The sequence below is a fragment of the Pelophylax lessonae genome (genome assembly GCF_965119305.1).
Source record: "Pelophylax lessonae genome assembly, chromosome: 8".
NCBI classification, from domain to species: Eukaryota; Metazoa; Chordata; class Amphibia; order Anura; family Ranidae; genus Pelophylax; species Pelophylax lessonae.
In genome coordinates this window covers 140551571-140574012 of record NC_138775.1, presented here as the reverse complement: position 1 = coordinate 140574012, position 22442 = coordinate 140551571, and the positions used below count along the sequence as shown (strand labels likewise).

The following is a 22442-nucleotide window of genomic DNA, read 5'->3' as shown; positions in this document are numbered from 1 at the left end:
TATTTATGCCGCAGGACTTATCTTGCTCTGATACTCTATGCTACCAAGTAGACAGTTGATGCAGATCTACGCAAATTAAAAAAATACTTTTGAGGAGGATTGGGAACAAATTTAAAATACAATAGAAAAGTGATCAAGCTATTTTTATGCAGTTGAGTCCAGGTGCATAGGTTAATCCCAACCTGGTTAATGATTGAGGCCCAACTGAACCTTTATTTGGTCTTTATTGAAAAAATAACAGCAAAGCATTTTGTTTAATTTTTTCTTAAAGCAGAACTAAAGTCTCCTATTTAACTGATTTCCAAAGTTGAAGTTCCATTCTAACAAACAGCGAGCAGGCAGGCTTTTATTGACTTGAATGATGAGTTTGACTGGTGGTGCACATGCAAAATTGCCATGCCGTGTTAAATTTGCCAGAGTCCTCACACAAGGCATTAATTATTCTTAAAAAATGCTGCATTCCCGCTCCTGCTACCTATGCTGCATAACTGGTATAAAAAATGTCAGCGTAATCCCCTTTTTTAATCCAGTCCGGTCTGGTCAAGTGATCTAGAATCCCCAACTCTCCTGTGTCTGAGAGAGTCTACTGCAGGGGAGGGAAGGGAATGCTGACAATAGAGGGGCAATGGAAGCTAGTGGGTGATGTCATGGATCCAGAATTCCCAGCCATTGTTGAGTTCTACCATATAAAGGGGAGCCGCAGCTGCTTGATCATGTGACCAGACTAAAAAATAGGTATTATCTTTTTTATATGCAGGCTAACTAGGAGGTGAGGGGGGAAGCATATACTTATTTTAAAAAAACTGTAGTTTTATTCATAGAAAAAAATATTTTTTAATATACAAAAAGTATCAAAAGTTATACATGATAAAATATTGGTACGCTGTTGCTGATAGCAAAATTACACAGTATTACTGTTCGAATCAGCATGCAGAAGTTGCATTGGCAATCTGACGTGTTTCAGAGTTCCAAGACTCCTTCCTCAGGTAAATCTCTACAGTATGGTGTTAATATGGTCTAAGAATGAAAGTCATATCAAATTAACCAAAAAACATATAGGCATCATATTACAATGTGTATGGCAGACGGTAGGTCCAAAAACAATACTTACAGAGTGCCTCTAAGTTTTGGGGTGATCGATCACATCAATAAAAACCAAAAATGGAAAGACTGCCAGCACAATCAAAAAAACTCCACCTGAGGTGGTAAGGGAGGGATGGGTGGGAACTATGAACTAAGTGGAAATAGCTCATCAAGCACTGAGACCCCGTAGCATCGAATATAAAAGGGAGGATATAAATAGGGTGTATACAAAAGTAAATGGTAGTAGAAAATATAGTATATATGTGAAGGTCCAAAGTGCAACATTGTAGATCTCATACCCAGTATATTTAGGTCCATGGTACGCACTAAAAATTATTTTAGGCAATGCAGAGGTACTGCAGGGTCCCCTGAAACAGGTAGGGGTATAATGGCAGTCCACAGGTAGATCTACAAGTCAAATAAAATTATCCTTAACTGGATGTGCAGACCACAACAGTACAAGCAATACCCCTATGCAGTATTCAAAATTCAACAAAATAATAATGGCTTACCTAGACATCAAAGTTTGTTACCAGAGGTGTCTCCCTTTACCTCTGTGCATGCAGTGGTGGGTCAGTTTGGCCACAAAGGCCCAGGCTTTAAAATAGGGTGGTGCAGTAGTGCTATCCTCCCCCTGGTGTGTGTGGCGGGGGCTCTACGTGTGCACCGTGTTTCCCGTTCTGTCCATAGCCATTGACTGGTCCCTCGAGTCCCGGGGCACAGTGTAGCCCTGGCCACCACCATGGGTGGTGGCGTGGTGTGTGGGATGATGTCACATGCCAAGGGCCCATTGCCACACATGAAGGCTGGCTTGGATGTTGCCAGGCAACAAGAAGGGAAATGAGGGAGTGGAAGCGCCCCACAGAGGGACATAACCAAACCCTCAGATTAACAATGAGCCAGCAGAAGAGTAGCCAACATGGCCCCAGGTACCAGGAAGGACTGGGGGCGATGCGGGCTGTGCGTGCCAGGTGCTGCCAAATGTGCATCTGCCAACACATGCCCACACGTGAAAAAAAAAAGATAATTGTAAAAATAAAATTTGGGTCTAATCGATCGCGTAAGATCCCAGGGATCTGCAAGCATGTTACATCATAGGGGAGTCAATGTTGAGATCTCATGGACAAAACAAACATCAAATAGCAATTGATCATTAGAAAGAAAACTGAAGAGGGTGTACAGGCACAATTTTAAGATACTTCTCCAACCCTCCTGAGGTGAAGAGCTTGAAATTCACTGCTTCATTAAGGCCTGGGAAAATGGTGGCTTTTAGATGATAGGTCCACCTCAGCTCTCTCTGGAGGAGCAGCTTACTCCAGTCCCCTCCTCTGAGGCTGGGATGGATCCGATACAAGGCTAAATATGCCTGCCCAGTGGTAATTCCAGATTGCGGGTTGCATACTGTGAATATGTAGACCCTTTTTCAGAATTCAAGCTTGGTTTAGCCCACATAAAATGAGCCACAATCACATACCATAAGATACCCCACCCCACAGGTCTTGCAGTTGACGTAGTGCTATCCCTTAAAGATTTGTCCATTGGGCAGTTTGATAAAGGAACCAGTGTGCATGTACCTACAATATCGTCACACCCCACATATATAGGTACCTTTATGTTTGCAATGATCTCTTCTTTTTGCACCCTTAAATTCACTTTGTATGATACAATCTCTTTTGGAGGTGGCTCTCCTTAACATTATCAGGGGATTAGGTGGTACAAATTTACCATGGATAACAAGTGCTAATATTTTTGCACAATATTTTTAATTTTAGAGTGTTGATTGGAAAATTTTAAAATAATTATTGCGTTATTTGTGTTGATTTTCTCCCTTTTTTTAAATATTTGTACTGTACAAAAGCTCATTCCTTGTTTTCTGTACTGTTCTCTTATAAGCCTTCTTTAGGTATGTTTTGGTGTATCCTATTTCTAAGAGTCAATCTCTCAATTTATAGGCTTCTTGTTGAAAGAATCTCCCATAGGATCAATTCCTCCTAGTGCTCAAATATTGACTATAAGCAATTGACATCAACAGAGGTTTGGGATAAAAACTGGAGGCATGCAAGATCGAATTGCTGGCTGTAGGTTTTCGATAAAGGCATAGCAAGTTCTTCCTAATTCTTGCAGTCATTTTTTAAACGCTGAGTGGGAGGGTCTATCTGTGAAAATCACTAAATCGGTCCAGTGTTGTAATAAGAAAACAATATTGCTTGGCAAATCAGTCAGCGAATGAGATGAGCAGGATATTACAATTCTAGTGGAGTTCTATACTCAGTGTACAGAATGCCAAAGTCGTTTACTGTTGTTACATGTTGTTACAAGGAAACAATTTTAGAAACATTTCAACAGCTTGATTGACCTTTGTACTTGTACTTGTTTTGTAGCCCTGATGAATGGGAAATGTGTTTGGTTCCCTGAAAACATGGTGGATTTTTTTCTGCTATGAATTAATTTTATCAATAAAAACTTTGGACTCTAACATTATTTTGGGGCTCTTATTGGGCAATTCCTTTCCAAATCTCTTGATACCAAAACTAAATACTGTTATAACTCAAATTTATAATCCGTTAGAAAGAATCTTCTTTAACATAATACAAATGTTATGGCTTACTTTCTCACAAATCACACAAACCACTATAACATATACAGATATTTTTGTGAATACATTTGTATTGGGTGCTGACAGCTTAGAAGAGTAGTAGTACTTAGTACCTTAGTACCGAATATAAAGTTATATTCTAGCATATACAGTTCAATTAATACAAGTTATATTGTAAGTGAATGTTATTAACCGGTTGCCGACCGCCGCACGACTATATACTGCGGCGGTCAGCCCCGGCCAGGCAGAGTGACGTATCGATACGTCACTCGCCTGTCACTGACTTGCGAGCCTATTGCGGGCGGGCGGGCGCGCGCCCGCCGCGGCTCGTTCACAGACAAGTCAGTGCGTGTGACCGGCGGACTCGATGTCCGCCAGTCACACTACGATCGCTCCTGTGAAGGGAGAAAGACAGAGCGGCTTATGTAAACAAGCCGCCTGTCAGTTCTCCCTGTGTAAAAATGAAGATCAGACAGTTCTACTATGTAGAACTGTTGATCTTTGCTTTTACACCAATAGCAATGTCCCTGCACAGTTAGAATCACGCCCCTAGGACACACTTAACCCCTCCCTGTCCAATAAAGTTAACCCCTTCCCTGCCAGTGTCATTTTTGCAGTAACAGTGCATATGTATAGCACTGATTACTGCAGTAATGTCACTGGTACCCCCAAAAGTGTCAAAAATGTCAGTCAAGGGTCCGATCTGTCTGCCGCAATGTCGCAGTACCGAAAAAAAAAATCGCAGATCGCCGCCATTACGCGTTAAAAAAAAAACACCAAAAATGACAAAAATCTTTCCCTTTGTTAGTAAACGCGATAACTTTTGCGAAAACCAATCAAAATACGCTTTTTGCGATTTTTTTTTTTACCAAACATAGGTAGCATAAAACAAATTGGCCGAAAATGTTAAAAAATTTTTATTTTTACATTTTCTTTTTTGGGGAATTTCATATAAAAAAATGTGAAAAATATTGTTATTTTTGCAAAATTTACGCTCTTTTTTTGTTTATAGCACATGATCAAAAAATCGCACAGGTGATCAAAAGAAAGCTCTGTTTGTGGGAAAAAAAGGACGTCAAATTCGTTTAGGTACAGCGTCGCACGACCGCGCAATTGTCCGTTAAAGTCACGCAGTAAAAAATCGCAAAAAAACCCCTGGTCTTTTAGCAGCCAAATCCTCCGGGGCTTAAGTGGTTAATCATCACTTTTCCATGTCAATGTGCAGCATCAGAACGCTCTGTAAATTTGAAAGCATTATGGCTATCCGGAGGAGTTCTGTACACTGTTGGTGCAAAGAATACCTCCAAAAATGTCTTGTCTTGCTTGTGTAATGGGCTCATTGATTTTAGCAGAAGTCTGCACAGAGATGCAAGTCAAATTTCAAGTGTCCTCTGCAACAGAAATGTCATTTTTGGTGAGATACAAGCAGGTATTTTTTAAGAGCAGAAACTGTTAGGAGTCTGCAACACAATTTGATAAAATTATTATATGTGTGTATATAAGCAAGTAAAATTTATTGCTAAAGGCAAAAAGACCATGCACTTGCAAAGTGCACAGTTTATTTGCCTTTAGTAAATTAACTCCTATGACTCGTGAACGTGTTTTTTTGGAGCTCTCATTGGACACTCAGTGTGCCCAGTGACAGTTTCAGTGACCCTTAGAAAATCTGGATACAGTTTCCCCCTGTGTTTAGAAAAGAATTGTGGCAGTGGCTAATAAAAACAGATAACAGCTTAGAATAATAATTGTTTAAAAAAAATAGCAATATATACTCTGAATATTTATATACAGTGGAACCTTGGTTTACGAGTATAATTCGTTCCAGCAGCTTGCTTGTAATCCAAAACACTCGTATATCAAAGCAAGTTTTCCCATAGGAAAGCATTGAAACTCAGATGATTCGTTCCACAAGCATTTATAGTAATATAAATATATGCTGTTATATATAAAGTAGTACATTACTGTACAGTATAAGTATGCCATCTCCTTTGTTAAACATTATGTGTCCCTGTATTCGTGCTGTACTACATAACAGATGCCGATTATTCTTTATTAGTGCTTGTCTGGCCGTTTCTATCACAACACTGCAGCCCTCTGCTTCCTCCTCCCCTCCTCCTCAGATGACGTCAGAAGGAGTGATCGGCCCCTCCCGCCGGGTAGAGCAGGGAGACGAGGTGAGAGCGAGGCAGAGAAACGAGGAGACACATACATACAGTAAGTGCAGGGACACTCTAAAACAATATAAATCGGCATGTTTATACAGTGTACAAGCGCTGGGACACATAATGGTATGTGAGAGAGTGCATTTACAGAGGGGATGGCATGCTTTTAGAGTATAAAACTGCTCGTATATCAAGACAGTGCTCGTATACCAAGACAGTTTTTTTAAAAAAATGTTGCTCGTCTTTCAAAACGCTCGTAAACAGAGGTACTCGTAAACCAAGGTTCCACTGTATGTATATATATGTGTGTGTATATATATATATATATATATATATTTATATATACAGTATATATATATATATATATATATATATATATATATATATATATATATATATATATATATTTCTCCTTCTTCCCACAGGCACCCCTCCTTGCCAAGTTCCTCATCCTGCCCCCCCTCCACGCTGGGGCTATTTGGGTGGTCTGGCCACTTTCCTGCGCTGGGGGTAGGGCGCTAACTGGCGATGGGGGCCGAGAGGGGGTGCGCCGCAGGCGACAGATAATCGATTGTGCGGAGGGGGGGTTGCTCCTGCCAGGCCCCCCCCCATCCTGCCTGGATCTGTCCTTGAGGCCTGGTCTCCCTCATGGGTCCCTATAAGCCTTGTGGTGCCACGCAGGGCCACCATTTTGTTATAGTCTGCGTGTGTCTACACACGGCGGCCATGTTTGTGTAGACCGGCGGCCATTTTCTTGTGGTTTGTCATTAGAAATAGCATCGGCCATGACAGTGAGCCCTGTGAGCAGCGATTTCAGTGGTGGAAGCCCCCCCTCATCTCCTGGTGCTGACTACAGGATAATTTTACTTCCTGATCGCTGAATGTGTAGCCCAGATTCTCCTGGTGACTGCAGGTGCCTGTTTCTGTGGGCGGTGAGTCTGGTGGAGTCCTCTACCTCTGCTGAAGATCGCTTGGTGCTTTGTGCCTGGCGACTGGGTGGTGCTGCCAGCATGGTGGGGGTTGTCTCTTAGCAGTGTTTTAAACTATTTGTGAGGTCCCCCTGGTGACTCATGGAGTCTTTGGAGCACATTTCCCCACCTGATCCCCTCTCTGAGGCTACGGGGGTCCTCCGGGTTCCAACCACCGATCCATGCACTGACAGTGGTCCTGGGGTCCCTTGTTTCCTTGGTGTAGGTGGCTTGCGGGCGAAGTGCTAGCAAAAAGCACCCCCTGCCTTCCCCTGCCTCATCTGTCTCATCAGATCCTGAATCTGATTCAGCGGCCGGGGACGTGGGTCACCGCACACGAAAAGACGCTAGGTGGATGCACTGTTTTGCGACCCTGAGGATAAAGGACGCAGCTGAAGCTGCGAGAGAGGCGTAGGTGCCTTGGGCACTCACAAGCCATCCAAAGTGGCAAAGGTGTTTTGTTTCCCTGCCTATTTTGACAGAATTGTCGCTAAAGAGTGGGGACAACCAAAGGGCTTTACTAGGCGTTACCCCTTTGAGGAGTCCCTTCTTAAGAAGTGGACTGTGCCACTGGTGGACCCTCCAGTTTCCAGATTAAACAAGGCAACCTTGATTCCTGTTGAAGAGTCCCTGGGCTTTAAGAATCCAGATGACCAGAAGGCAGAGGCTGTGGCCCACACTATGTACACTCTGGCTGGTTCGGCAATGAGGCCAGTATTCACCATTGCCCTAGTGTCGCAAACTCTGACCAAGTGGGCTAAGCTCCTACACCATGACCTGGAGGGGGAACAGCTCCCCCTGCCTTTGCCGAGCTGGCGGACCAGCTGGTCCAGGGGCTGCAGTGTATCTGTGATGCCTCTTTGGATGCGGCTCCCCTGATGGCTCGCCTCTCTGTTTTGCCAGTGGTCCTTCGGCGTGTTTTTTGGCTCAAGTGCTGGTCTTCAGATGAGACTTCAAAAAAGGCATTGACTGTTTGGAGCTACCCAGGATCACATCATTAGGTCTCACAGGGGGAAGAGTACTTTTCTTCCACAGGCTACTAAGGGCAAGGAACCTTGTGGTAGACGTGGGCCTTAATTCTCAGCTCATAAGAAGTTTTTTTTTTGACCCTCAGGTTCGACTGACAAGGGCTCAAAGCCTTTCAGAGCCTCTTCTGGATGATCCAAACGAAGCTGTTCTGGCAATCTAAGATCGGGCTTCTCCAGACCCAGGGACAAGGCTCCTTCTGCATGAAGGTGCGCCCTCACCTGTAACAGGGGCGCTGGTTTCCGGACCCGTGGACTTCCTGGGTGCAAGACAAATTCATTCGGTGCAGCTACAAGATCGAGTTTCACTCTTGTCCCCCTGAAAGGTTTTTTTCTTCCAACTTGCACCTGTCACCAGACCGCTTATAGGGCCTGTTTGGGGTAGTTCAAGACCTGTTCCTTCAAGGGGTGATTGTCCTGATTTTGACCTCAGAACATTTTTAGGGTTTTTAGAAAAAAATGAAAAAACAAGGACCAAGAGAGGCCCAGAAAAGCGGGACTATATCGGCATGTGTATGGTTGTAGGGATACAGACACAACACCTCTACATAAAAAACATATTCATTTATTATTTTCAAAGGATAAAAAACACAATTGTGACATCACATAACGACAGACATGTAATTTGGTTAAAAAGGTACATGGATCCGTGTGTAAAGAGATTGCTTGAAATCGATACAATATATCACACCAACGGATCTCAATGTGTATGCAGTCTAACGGTCCCTGGAAAAGCCAAAGCGTTTCGCAATTATAGCTTCGTCAGGGCACTACAAAGACCAGATAGATGCTGCACTGAAGAGATGTGAGAAAAATATACATTACAATCATGATTATTGCATCTGCATCAATATTGCATTAATACATAGTTCATAATTATGCTGACCTAAGGTGTCTGTCTGTCGTTATGTGATGTCACAATTGTGTTTTTTATCCTTTGCAAATAATAAATGAATATGTTTTTTATATAGTGGTGTTGTGTCTGTATTCCTACAACCATACACATGCCGATATAGTCCCGCTTTTCTGGGCCTCTCTTGGTCCTTGTTTTTTCGTTTTTTTCTTGACTTATGGGGATGATGGCATGTATATCACTGTATACTTTTTTGTACCATTTTAGGGTTTTTACTCAAACCTGTTCACAGTTCCCAGTAAAGAAGGCAAAGTGCGTCCAATTCTGGACCTCAAGGTGCTAAACTGATTTGTGCGGGTACAGAAGTTCAGAATGGAGTCCATTCGAACGGTGGTGGCATCCCTGTGTCACGGGGATTTCCTCGCCTCTATTGATATCAAGGATGCCTACCTTCACATTCAAATATGTGCCAGTCACCAACGTTTTCTCCACTTTGCTGTGGTAGAGGAGCATTATCAGTTTGTGGCATTACCTTTTGGTCTCACATCTGCTCCTCAAATCTTCTCAAAAGTGTTAGCCCCAATGCTAGCTTTGCTATGCCAATGGGGGATCGTGGTACTGGACTACTTGGACGATCTCCTTCTGCGAGCAATGTCTCCCTCTACTCTGGTGGAGAACCAGAAGATCACAATACGAACCTGAAGATCACAATACAATGAATTTTCAGAAGTCTGCTCTGGTCCTTTCCACAAAGATGGACTATCTGGGCCTGACTCTGGACTCCGCCTTAGCCAGAGTTCTCCTTCCTCTGGACAAACTTCAGAAATTGCAGTCTGCAATTCGCCTTCTGCTATCCAACAAGTGGTCACCCCTCCGGACTTGCGGGTGCTGGGCCTGATGGTGTTTACCTTCCAGGTGGTTCAGTTTTCATAGTTCCATAGGAGGTCCCTGGAAAGAAAAATTCTGACCGAATGGGACAAGATTACGCAGTCTCTGGACAATCAGACCTGGCTGAGTCGGGGCTCAAAGGAGTCCCTGATATAGTAGCTTTATTCTCCGGTGATTCGGCTGGGAAAATCCTTCCTCCCCTTGTATTGGACCATGGATGCCAGTCTGTCCGGCTGGGGAGGCGTCCTCGGCAAGCATTCTGCTCAGGGGATCTGGATGCTGGAAGAGTCCAGACTCCCGATTAATGTAGCGATCAGACTGTGTCTGGATCATTGAATGGATCATCTTCAGGGTTGTCCAGTGCGCATTCAATCTGACAATGCCACGGCTGTGGCTTATGTCCATCACCAAGGGGGCATAAGAAGTGTCCTGGCAGCTCTGGAGGTAAACAGGATTCTAAGGTGGACAGAACAGTTCCAGCCCTCTCAGCCGTTCACTTTCCCGGGGTGGAAAATTGTTCAGGGTAATTACCTCAGTCAGCAGGCATTGGAACACGGGGAGTGGTCCCTTCTTCTGGAGGTGTTTCATCAGCTTTGTCCCCGGTAGGGCACCCCTGAGGCGGATCTGTTGGTGTCTTGGCTCAACGGAAAGGTGCAGAGGTTTGTGGCTCAGTCAAGGGATCTTCTGCCGATGCTACAGATGCGCTGGTGGTCCCGTGTGATCAATATAGTCTGATTTACACCTTCCCTCCTCTCAAGCTTCTTCCAAGACTTCTACGCAGGATTGAGGCAGAAGGGATTCCGGTCATCTTAGTGGCTCCGGACTGGCCTCACCGGGCTTTGTACGCCAATCTGCTGCGGCTGGACGCCGGTGTTCCTTGACAGCCTCTTCTCAGGGAGGATCTGCTGTCCCAAGGACCGATCTTCCATTCTGCTTTACAGTCCCTGGCTTTGACTGCATTGCTGTTGAACTCCAGGGGCTGAAGAGTAGGCGTTTATCTGAGTCTGTGATTTCTACACTGTTGAAAGCTAGGAAATCTACCTCTCTGAAGATCTACCATTGTACGTGGAAGATATACTGTATATTGCGTGCTGTAAGTCTCTTTGGGTTCTTCCTCACTCCTTCTCGGTGGCTCGGATCTTGACCTTCCTTCAACAGGGGGTTGAACAGAAATTGGCCTTGAGTATCATCAAGGGCCAGGTGTCGGCTTTGGCGGTCATCTACCAACGACCTTTGGCCACACACCCTCTGGTGCATACCTTTCTTCAGGGTGTCCGAGATTTGGTTCCTCCAGTGCAGGCTCCGTTGCCACCTTAGGATCTTAATTTGGTGCTTTCAGCTTTACAGAAGCCTCCCTTTGAAAATATTGCGGAGATTCCCCTGCTTATGCTGTCCCAGAAGGTGGCCTTTTTAGTTGCTATCACCTCTGCGTGCAGGGTGTCGGAACTGACCGCGTTATCCTGTCATTCACCTTACCTGGTGATTTACAGGGATAAGGTGGATCTTCTGTCCATCGTTCCTTCCAAAGGTTGTCTCTGATTTTCATTGTGTTGCCTTCCCTGTGTCCCAGGCCTAAACATCGGAAGGAAATTGCCTTGCATGCCTTGGATGTGGTCCAGGCAATTAGGGTATACCTGGCAGCTACAGAGTCTTTCATGAAGTCAGACTCTCGTGCTCACGGACGGACCTCAAAAAGGGTTGTCCGCTTCCTCTGCAAGCATTTTCAGATGGATCAGACAGACGGTGGTTTAGGTCTATTCCTTCAGGGGTCAGGTTCCTCCTTTCACCTGTCAAGGCGCACTCTACTAGGGCGCCTAGTGCCTCCTGCGCTTTCTGTAATCAGGCATCAGTGATGCAGGTTTGCAAGGCGGCCACCTGGTCGTCACTGCACAATTTTACTAAATTTTATAAAGTGAATGTGTTGGCATCTGCGTAAGCTCCTTTTGGCCGCAAGGTTTGCAGGTTGCTGTTTAATAGGACCTGACCTTTTTTGAGGGTGTGTTGTTTTTTTCAGATGGGCTCCAGTTGTTTGGTTGAGGTCCTGTTGCCTGGTTGGTTAATGTTTAGCCTTGGAAGTTTTTTTGTTATTCCCATCCCTCATATTTAACACTGCTTTGGGATGTCCCAATGGTTATGAATATCAGGAGCTGTGTCCGTCAATGAACGAAACCCGAAAATTTGATTCTTGACTTACCGAAAAATCCTTTTTTTTCTGATGTTTATTGACAGACACAGCACTCACCCCTCTGTGGAGTTATAATTCTCCGGACACTGCTTGTAACAAAACTGGCTATAGCAGAGAGAGGGAGTATATCCCCTGGGTGTAGCCAGAATTCTTTTCTGCCTAGTGTCCTACTCCTGTAGGGGCAGTATAATCCACTGGTCATGAATATCAGAAGCTGTGTCCGTCAATGAACATCAGAGAAATGGATTTTACAATAACTCAAAAATCCCACTATATATATATATATATATATATATATATATATATTAAACTTTAAAATGTTTACCTAAAATGTAAGATTCAGTAATGAGTAGAGGAGAGCACATATAATTATGTTTTACAGTGTATGTAGATTAAATTATGCAAGCATATTTGTTTGCAATAGTCACTACATAATATGATTTTGTATGAACAGTCATTCAGCAGTGGCTGTGCATTTATTGTGCAGTTCTACTGTATGACTATTTACATTCTATGTATATACAGTTCAATGAGATCACCAAACAAACATCCAAGAGTCCAGAGTTTGTAATGGGAAAATTGGTTCATAGTATGGTAGAAAAGAGGCCTGAAAGACTCCCCCTTAAATAGACTCAGATATGCATATACCAGATAGATGAAACCAACAAATTCCACGCTTAGTGCATAAAGAATTAACAGCTACACACAAATAATATCTGAATAAAAAAAAAAAGCATAATATTAGTCCAAAGAAAGATGCACTATACAGTATCTTTAAACATTATTGTCAAACAATCCACATATACAAAAATGAGGAAAATATCAAATAAAATCCACCGAAGTGAAAAAAGTTCTTAAGAGTGATGTTTAAATCAGTTATAAATAATCATATTCTCGTGCAGTTCCCAAAAGAAGCCAGTGTTGTGAAGAAAGCATCGCCACCAGGACACAAACACTTCTTACAAGAAAGTTTGGATATCAGGCAAATGAGATCACATAAGCTCGGCTGACACACAGCCATACATCATGAGATATCGCTTCAATTTGTGAGCCTCTCTTGCTGTCATCACATTTTTTCTATGGCTCCGACGGGTTGGTTCCCTTATCGCTCTACATCTGCCCCCTTCTGCAGATCCATGATGTCTCACGATACACCTGGCAATCTGAGCTCCCAGCCGTTCCTGCACCCCTGTTTGATCTGGCTAACAGCGCAGTAAACTACTTATACTCTTGCAACTAATGAGGTTGAAGGATACTGCCCTGGTAGCCAGGTCAAATGGGGGTACAGGAACAGCTGGGAGCCCGGAATTGCCGGGTGTATCGTGAGATATTGCTGGTCTGCAGGAGGGGGCAGTGCAGGGACAGATGTAGAGCGAAAAGGAAACCAGTTTGTTGGAGCCAAAGAACAAATGTGATGACGGCATAAGAGCCTCACAGATTGAAGCCATATCTTATGGTGTATGGTTGCATGTCAGCCGAGCTCACATGATCTCATTTGCCCTGAGATCCAATTTTTCTGGTAAGATGTGTGTATGTCCTGGTGGAGTGGTTTTTCTCCCAACACTGGCTTTTTTTGGGATCTGCATGGGATTATGATTATAACTGATTTGAACGTCTTAGAGACTGTTTTTCACTTTGATGGACTTTATTGGATTTCAGTGGTTATACGGGGATGATGCCTGCACCTAAAGGCATCATCCCGATATCATTGTTTGCAGCCGACGATCCCCTTTCAGGCAGAAGTGTTCTTAGTGGCTAAATAGCCACTCAATCACTTCTGTAGATGGCGGAAGGGGGTCCCAATCCCCTTCCGCTGCTGCCTCTCCCGGGCTCTCCAGTCTCATTGCGAAGGCCCGGGAGCGATGCAGCCAGCGGCGATAGCTGCCTGGGACAGAGAGAGAGGAACTGACGTTCCCTCTCTCTGTAACCCTGGAAACCAGAAGCGACGAGTATTCGTCACTTCCAGTTCTGCCCCTTTGTTTACTTGGCCACCAGAGGCCCGAGAAGCAGCCGATCAGACTGATCTCGGTCTGATCGGCTGCATGGGGGGCCAGAGGCGAGATTTGGGGTCTAATAGACCCTAAATCTCTCCATAAAGAGGACCTGTCATGGCCCATGCTATCACAAGGCATGTTGTTCATCCCTGGTTATAGCAATAAAGTTTTTACAAAAAAAAGTAAAACGAAAAGTGTAAAAAAAAAAAAAAAAAAATTGCATAAAATAAATAAATAATAATAAAAAAAAATGTAAAGTGCCCCCGTCTCACCGTGCCTACATGCAAATGCAAGCGCATACATTACTTCCGCACGCATATAAACGGTGATCTCACCACACGTGTGAGGTATTGTCGCGAACGTCAGAGCGAGAGCAATAATTCTAGCACCAGACCTCCTATGCCACTCTAAACTGGTAACCTGTAAAGGCATTTAAAGAGTGGCCTATGGAGAATTTTAAGCACCGTATTTTGCCACCATTCCACGGGCAGACGCAATTTTATAGCGTGACATGTTAGGTATCTGTTTACTCGGTGTAACATCATCTTTTACATTATACAAAAAATTGGGCTAACTTTACTTTTTTTTTTTTGTGAATTGCGTTTGAAAAACCGCTGCGCAAATTCCCTGTGACATAAAAAAATTGCAACACACACCATTTTTTTCCTGTAAGGTCTCTGTTAAAACAAAAAAAAAAAAAAATATATATAGGAGCGAAGTGCCAAAATAGGCTTGGGAAGGAGATGGTTAAAGAGATAGCGCACCTTTCTTTGGGTTAAACATTTGTGGTCTATTGCTCTTTTTACCACTTTTTGCACTTTAGAATAGAATGGTTAATTCTTAGACTTGTTGTCTTTTATTATCTTATAAGTTTACTTACCTTTTTGTTAAAGTTGCTGCAGGATGCTCAGCGACAGTTAACTGCTAAGAAGAACGGTGTGCAAGACGTAGCACAGGATCAAGAACGAATGTTGCAGTGTTTAAGGGAGACTCTTCATAATAAAGACCAAGAGGTAATTGTGCTTATTAAAAAAAATGTATCCCATCTTCTGCTGTTTGCAGGTGATTGTTGCCAATGTTTTGCCACACTATATTGCCATGTGATTTTGGCATTTTTGCTTTCTAAAGAGAAACTTAAGTCTGATGGAATGCAGGTTATTTATTTATTTATTTTTTTTATATTCATGCTTTATTCACTTTTTGATAGTCGTATAAATTCCCACATCGTTACAAGAAAAATCAACATCCGCATACATTACTTGTAAATGGTAGGTAAAAACTAAGTATGTGTACTAAAACAAATAACACAGTGGTAGGTAAAAAAAATACTTGAAAGAATTAGTGCAGGGGGTGGATTGGCATGCACCCACCAGAAACAAAGTGCACAGTGCAATTTAAATAAATAGTATAGGTGACTGCTCATATAAATAAATACAAGTGACTTCTCATATGGATAAATTCAATGAATAAAAAGGTGCATAAAATAAGGTTGTTATTTATTGCCTGTAATAGTGCCAGTGAAAAGTGTACAGACAATACAATTATAGTGAGCCAACAGTGATTAAAATTCTCATTGACAATAGGTAAAAAATTATAAAATATAAAAGCACCTTCCAGAATGTGGAGAATAGTGAGATTGGTGATTTAAAAAAGAAAGTGTAGTGAGTGAGGTGCCTAAAAAGGTGAAACCAATAGGTAACACTCTCACCCAATTTTTCTCTCTTCTGGGCCAGGGGTATATGGTAACTAGCCACAAAAGGAGAGCGATTCAGTCTGGGGTTGTATTATACTCCCAATGAGCCATTCTACATAAAGTGTCCCATATCCTAATGTTCCTAGTGAGTGTGCATGTATCATTTGCCAAATCCCAATTTACCCGTGGAACCCAAACCATCTTTCCTAAGTCCGCCCTACTTTGTGCACACTCAATCCCCACCCAGCTCTTGCCTTCCTTATTAGGCATTCAGTCTGCTATCCGTGAGTGACGGAAGCTTAGGCTCCCAGGTACTATATGAGAACTTAAAAAAGAAGAAATATTTTAAAATTCAATGTATACCGACTGTGTATATATATATATATATATATATATATATAAAATATATAAACACAGGATATGGTGTCCTCTACTGCACCATATATATATATATATATATATATATATATATATATATATATATATACTGTATATATATATAATATAAAATATACGCACAGGATATGGCAACCTCGATTATTATTATACTATATACTATATATATATATATATATATATATACACACAGGATGTGGCCTCCTCTCTCTTTATATATATATATATATATATACAGTATATATATATATATATATATATATATATACATATGTGTATATATGTGTGTGTGTGTATATATATATATATATATATATATATATATATGTATGTATAAAATAATAAAATAGAGGAGGCCACATCCTGTGTGTGTGTGTATATGTATATGTATATGTATATATATATATATATATATATATATATATATATATATATATATATATATATTGCAGTATAATAATAGAGGATGCCATATCCTGTGTGTATATATTATTTATATACATATATATATATATATATATATATATATATATATATATATATACAGTATATATGTGTATATATATATATATATATATATATATATATATATATATATATATATAGTGCAGTATAGAGGATGTCATATGCTGTGTGTATATATTATATAGTATATATATATATATATAGTGCAGTATAATAATAGAGGATGCCATATCCTGTGCATATATATTATCTGTTTCTGAGTCAAAACAATTGAAAAAGGACTGTATAACCTAAACATTATCTTTAATGGATACGCAGACAATTAAAAATGAATAGAAATTGATGTAAAAAGACAAACAACAGAATATCTAACTCTTTAATGATGGGGGGGCCTTGATACAGCTTCTCGCCAAGGGCGCTGGAGACCCTAGGTATGCCTCTGCTAATTCCTCCAACACTATCGGTAGTATTAACCTGGGATTACAAATAAAAATTAATATATCATCCACATATTCGGCCGCCTTGTATTCCCTATTCCCCACTTGAACCCCTTTAATATCTAGATTTTTACGGATTGCTGCCAGTAGAGGTTCTAGGGCCAAAACAAACAACATTGGAGAGAGGGGGCACCCTTGTCAAACTGTCATTCCCTCTTATTCTTGCCATTGGGTGAAGATAGAAGGTGGATATCCATCGCATCATCCTATCTCCAATACCCAGATGTCTCAGAGTTCCTAACATAAAACGCCAATCAATCCTGTTGAAGGCCTTTTCGCATCTACCGACAGCAGCCCGGCCGAGGTACCCTTCTTTTTTGCTTCATGAATCCAAAGCAGTGATTTAATACAGTTGTCCCTCCCCTCTCTTTCAGACACAAAGCCTACCTGATCATTATGTAACCATCTTGGAAGTAAAGGTTTTAATCTTTCTGCCATAATTTTAGTAAAGATTTTTATATAAGAGGGAAATTGGTCTGTAGCTTGTCGGTGCCGTGGGATCTTTCCCTTCCTTTAAAGCGGAGTTCTGGCCTAAAAAAAAAACATTTTTAGATAAAAATACCCCCGGGACAGTCAGGGCTAGTGCATTTCAGCAATGATAGCCTCTGAACTGTCCCCGGTTTCACTTACCTTTTAGAAGAAATACTTACCTTGAAAATGTCTTGTCCAGCACTGCCATCTCAGGTATGGGCAGCTGAAGCCAGAGCGTCCTCTTCGGTGACGTCGGAGTTCCAGAATACCCTGCACAGGCCCTGCTCGTCACTTCCGGTGCAGGCGCATCATCCCTGCACAGCTTCTGGGCATGCCCAGAAGCTGTTTAGCAGGGAATGATGTGCCTGCACCGGAAGTGACGAGCAGGGCCGGTGCAGGCGCATTGACTCCTGGGAGCGATGACGCTCATCTCCCAGGAGTCAATGCAAGCAGGAAGAGATGGCGCGGTCCGCGGCCGCAGAGGAAGGAAGGTAAGTATATTTTCTTTAATAACAAGGTAAGTAAATCAAAAAAAAAACTGAAATTATCCAATTCTTTTTCAGCTACATTACAGCAAGCGGATGGTGTAAAGTCGATTTTGAGGTCAGAACTCCGCTTTAAGATAAGAGTTATATGGGACTGCAGAGACTCTTCTCTTAAGTATTCTCCTTTCCCCACTGTATTAAAGTATGCACAAAATTTAGGGGCTAGGAATTTTGAAACCTTTTAAAATAAAAAATCAAGTACCCATCTGGGCCCAGGCTCTTTCCTAGAGGTATGTTCTTTATTGCCCGTCCCACCTCCGCTTGTGTAATCAGGGCCTCTAAATCCTCTAGCTCCTCCGTCTGTAACCTTGGAAGTTAAAGCTTCCGCAGATATTCCTTCACGGCCCTATCTTCCTTTCCACTTTCCCTACCTGCGTCTTTCTGTCTGACGTTATGAAGCTGGCTGTAATAGTGGAATACCGGAGCAATCTTTGGGGATAAATTAACTATTTCCTCATTTTCATTTTTAATTTTGGAAATATAGGATGCATTTTTTTTCTCCCTTACTATTTTTGCTAACCATTTCCCAGATTTGTTTCCCCATTGGCATTTCCCTTTCATGACAATATGGAATGCCTTTTTTGTCTCCTGTTCCATAAGCGCCGTCAGTTCTCCTCTCTTCTCAATTAATTCTCGCTGTTCTGAGATGCCTTTGGGTCTAGTTTGTTGTTCCATAATATGAATCTCCCTAAGCAGCTGATTCTTCCTCTCATTCTTTTCCCTCTTTCTTTGTGTCCCGATACTTATTAATATCCCTCTCTTGTAGGCCTAATGTGATTCCCACAGGGTGGCCTGTGAGATCTCTGGTGTATCATTAATAATAAAGAAACTCTCCAATTCCTTTTCTATCTTCTCAATTATCTTAGGATCCTAAATGAGTGAGTCATTCAGTTTCCAAGCTTTTTCTCTAGGGACTGCTGGTAATAAAAATTGCTGTGCCACCACTGGTGCATGATCAGAAAGTGTCAAAGGCTTAATGGTCATATCTTTTGGTTAATAGTTGGTGCTGTATTATACTATAGTCAATCCTTGAGTGGGAACCATGTACTGAGGAGTAATAAGTATAATCCCTTGATTTTGGGTGTCTGACCCACCAAGCATCCACTAGCTGACATTCCCACAATAGACTTCTAATTTCATTCTACTGTTGTAGTGGGAGACTCGAACGTCCCGTTGATTAATCCATTCGTGGGTCCAGACCCATGTTAAAGTCTCCCGCTACAATAAACCTCCCTTCTTTGAATATCATCAACCTTTTCACATTTTTTTGCAAGTACTTATTTGGTTCTCTATTTGGGGAATAAATATTTGCTAAAGTATATTCCATAGCAAACAGTTTCCCCTTGATGAACAGAAACCTCCCTTGAGTGTCTGCCAGCTGCTTCCTTAACGTAAACATGGTATTACTATCAAATCTGATCGGCACTCCTCCTGGGTGACTTGAAACCGAGTCACTATAAAACCACATAGGAAAAAGGTGTGATGACAGTTTAATCCCTGAGGCATGTGTAATATGGGGTTATTTTAAACAAGCCACTGCCACCCCGTAGTGATGCATTTCCCTAATTACCTTATGCCTTTTGCTAGGTGTATTCAAGCCTCTCACGTTATATGACACTAAGTTAACCAAAGCCATGGGTAGTCACAGGAGCAACTAGAGGATGCTTTCCCGAAGAGGAAAAGAGGTCTTGCATGGAGAGAAAAAAAAATAGAGAAACCCCATCACCCCCCATTCTCCCCCCCCCCCCAACCCCACGAGGCTAACCTTTTGGAGGGCTGGACATATGTCCAGTCCTTATTCCTTGTACAGACCTGGTGACACTCAGCCATGTGTCCCCTCCCATACAAACCTTCCCAGGGGCCGCCATTCCGACGCACAAACCAGACTCTACCTGCTGGATCAGCTAGCCCTCTAACCCTCCTCTCCCCGCCACCTCTCGCAAAAAGAAAGGAGCAAAAGCAGAAATGAGAGAGGGGGAAGGAGGACAGTAATATGTCCCTAAGTACCCCCCTCCACTCCCCCCCCTCCACCTACCGCCCCCACCCGAATCAATCCCTCTGCCCTAGGCAATATTGGAACACCTATGGGATCCTCCCACCCCGGTAACACAGTAGGTGGTAGGTTCAATTTATTACAAAATTCCTCTAACTCCTCTTGAAATCTCAGGATCACCGTGTGGCCATCTTTTTTCACTTAAAAGCAGGCCGGAAAATCCCACCGATACGGGATATTAGAGTTGTTCTAATAGGTGTTTAGGAAGTTTCCTTCTTGCCAAGGTCTCAGCAGCCAAGTCCGTGTAAAGCTGTAAGTTCAATCCTTCCATCGTGATCCCTGAAGAGCTCTGAGCTTTTTCCATGACTTTCATCTTTTCCTCTACGTAGTGAAACCTCACATATACATCTCTTGGAACACCCCTACCCAGACCTCAATATCCTCCCAACCTATGCATTCTGTCGATTTTTAAAATTTCTGGGGGTACCTTCCCCAACATGGGGCCAAAGAGGTACCATGCTTCTGTTCTCAGGTCTTTTTGCCCGTGTTTCTCTGGCAAGCCCACATTTTTCCTTTGACTTCGATTCTCCTGGTCTTCTAACTTGTATAATAGGGAGCGATTGGCTCTCTACAATATTTTAAACGGTTTACTCAGGTCATCTAGTGCTCAGTCATGTGCATCTATCCTCCCCTCCACTTACTCCACACGACCGAATACCTGTCCAATATCTGCCTGGACTGCTGCTATATCCACTTTAAAGAATGTTTCCATTTTAGCAAACAACCCCTCTAATATTTTGTTTATAAGAGGTAAGTTCGCTTTGGGATCGTCCAACTCTCCGTCTCCCTCTGCTGGGGCTGCACTTTCCTCTTTAGAGCCTCTGTTTTGCGGGGCCCCTCCAGTACTTTTAGGTCTAATTGGCCCTAGAGCACTCAACCTCCTGGCTGGAGACTCTTCCGCTTTAGTGTAGCTCTTTGTTTTTCCGTCCCAGTGTAATGTTCCGGTACCTTTGGTACCCTAAATTACACTTTCCACAAGTGTATGCGCCCTACCATTTACTTTTGGAAAGGTGCGCATACACCTTTAAGACTGGAGCTGTCATCACTCAGCGCCGGACTAGATGGCTATTTAAGGCGTCGGCTCTCACTCACATGTGTTCGTTCAAACACCCTTACTTGGATGCTAACCTTGCTTGAAGCTTCCATGCTTGCAAGCTTACTTCGCTGATGGAACCTCGCTGCGCTGATCCCTGTATCCCGCTACTGGATCATCCGCCTCTCCTGAACCACCCTTCGGCTGTATCGCTAATAGTGCTAAGTACCCCGCAGGGGAATTCTCTATAAACTTATACTAAGCTTACACTATCTAGCTCTGCATAGTAAAGACTGTTTATTACATCTGCATAAACTAGATTGCTAGCTCTTGAGACTACTGCTACTTTTCTGCACTGGGTTGATCTCTTTTGTATGTCCACCTGCTATTCTATCATCTGCTATCATACAACATTGCTAAACCTTCCTGCATCCATCTGCTACTGTCTCACCTTCAAGTGTCTATCACCTATCACCTCCACTCAACCTATCCCTCAACCTTCATCATTGTGTTACCACATACATAAAGTCACTCTAGGAACCAGCTTGCTAATTGTGCGTATTTACTGGCTGAAATAAGACCTTCCACACATGATGAGTCATTGAGGTTGGGAATGGTATCTCAGCATATCTCTTACATGACTGCTGACGTGGAACTATTTCTGCAGCTGAAAATCCACACCATATAAGAAACGCAGGAGCGTTACAGATTGAACGAACCAAAAAATGGATTCAGCAGAAATAGCCACTCAGGTGACACAATTAAAACAGCAAGTATCTGCGTTAATACACGCACTTGCTGAATTAAAAGAAGACAATCAGGCTCTGTCGCAGCAGGTAATTAGACTGACACAACTTACCTCTGCTCAGTCCCCTGAACCCAAGATAAATCCCCCTTTGGTATTTACAGGCGATCGCAAAAAATTTCACGAATTTAAAAACGCATGTGAGTTACTTTTTTTGCTAAAACCTCGTACCTACCTTACTGATCACATTAAGGTTTGTACTATTATTTCTTACCTATCAAGCGATCCTCGAGCCTGGGCAGATTCTCTTTTTGAGAAAAACGACCAGCTTCTCAACTCCTATGCCTTGTTCCTGGCAGAGCTCACTAGCCTATATGATGACCCCAATAGGCAGAGTACTGCTGATCTTCAGTTAAGATCCTTGAAACAAGGAAGGAGGCCTGTAGAAGACTTTGTCGCAGAGTTCAAGAGATGGACCCTTGATTCAGAATGGAATGATGCATCTCTGAAAACCCAATTTAGGCTTGGCCTATCAGAAGCCGTTAAGGACGAGCTCGCCCGAGCGGATCTGCCAAAAACCCTGGATGCACTAATACAACTCAGTATTACCATAGATAGAAGACTACGAGAAAGAAAGGCTGAAAAGATGGGAATGCCATTGTCCGTTTCCTCTCGGAGTCTGGCCGTTGACCCCGTTCCTATGGAGATAGGAACCATACGCCCACCGCTATCAACTATGGAAAAAGCCAAAAGACGAAATGAAAATCTCTGCTTGTACTGTGCATCCCCG

The 22442-nt window shown here is 42.6% G+C and overlaps 1 protein-coding gene across 1 annotated transcript in view; it reads left to right on the top strand.

Annotated features, from left to right (window-relative positions):
* LOC309561480 (myomegalin-like) overlaps positions 1-22442 on the top strand; it is a 429425-nt gene that overhangs the window by 100206 nt on the left and 306777 nt on the right. The window contains exon 5 of the mRNA XM_082265423.1: positions 14648-14767. Within this exon, the coding sequence (XP_082121549.1) occupies positions 14648-14767 (120 nt within the window). The remainder of the gene's footprint in view (positions 1-14647; positions 14768-22442) is intronic.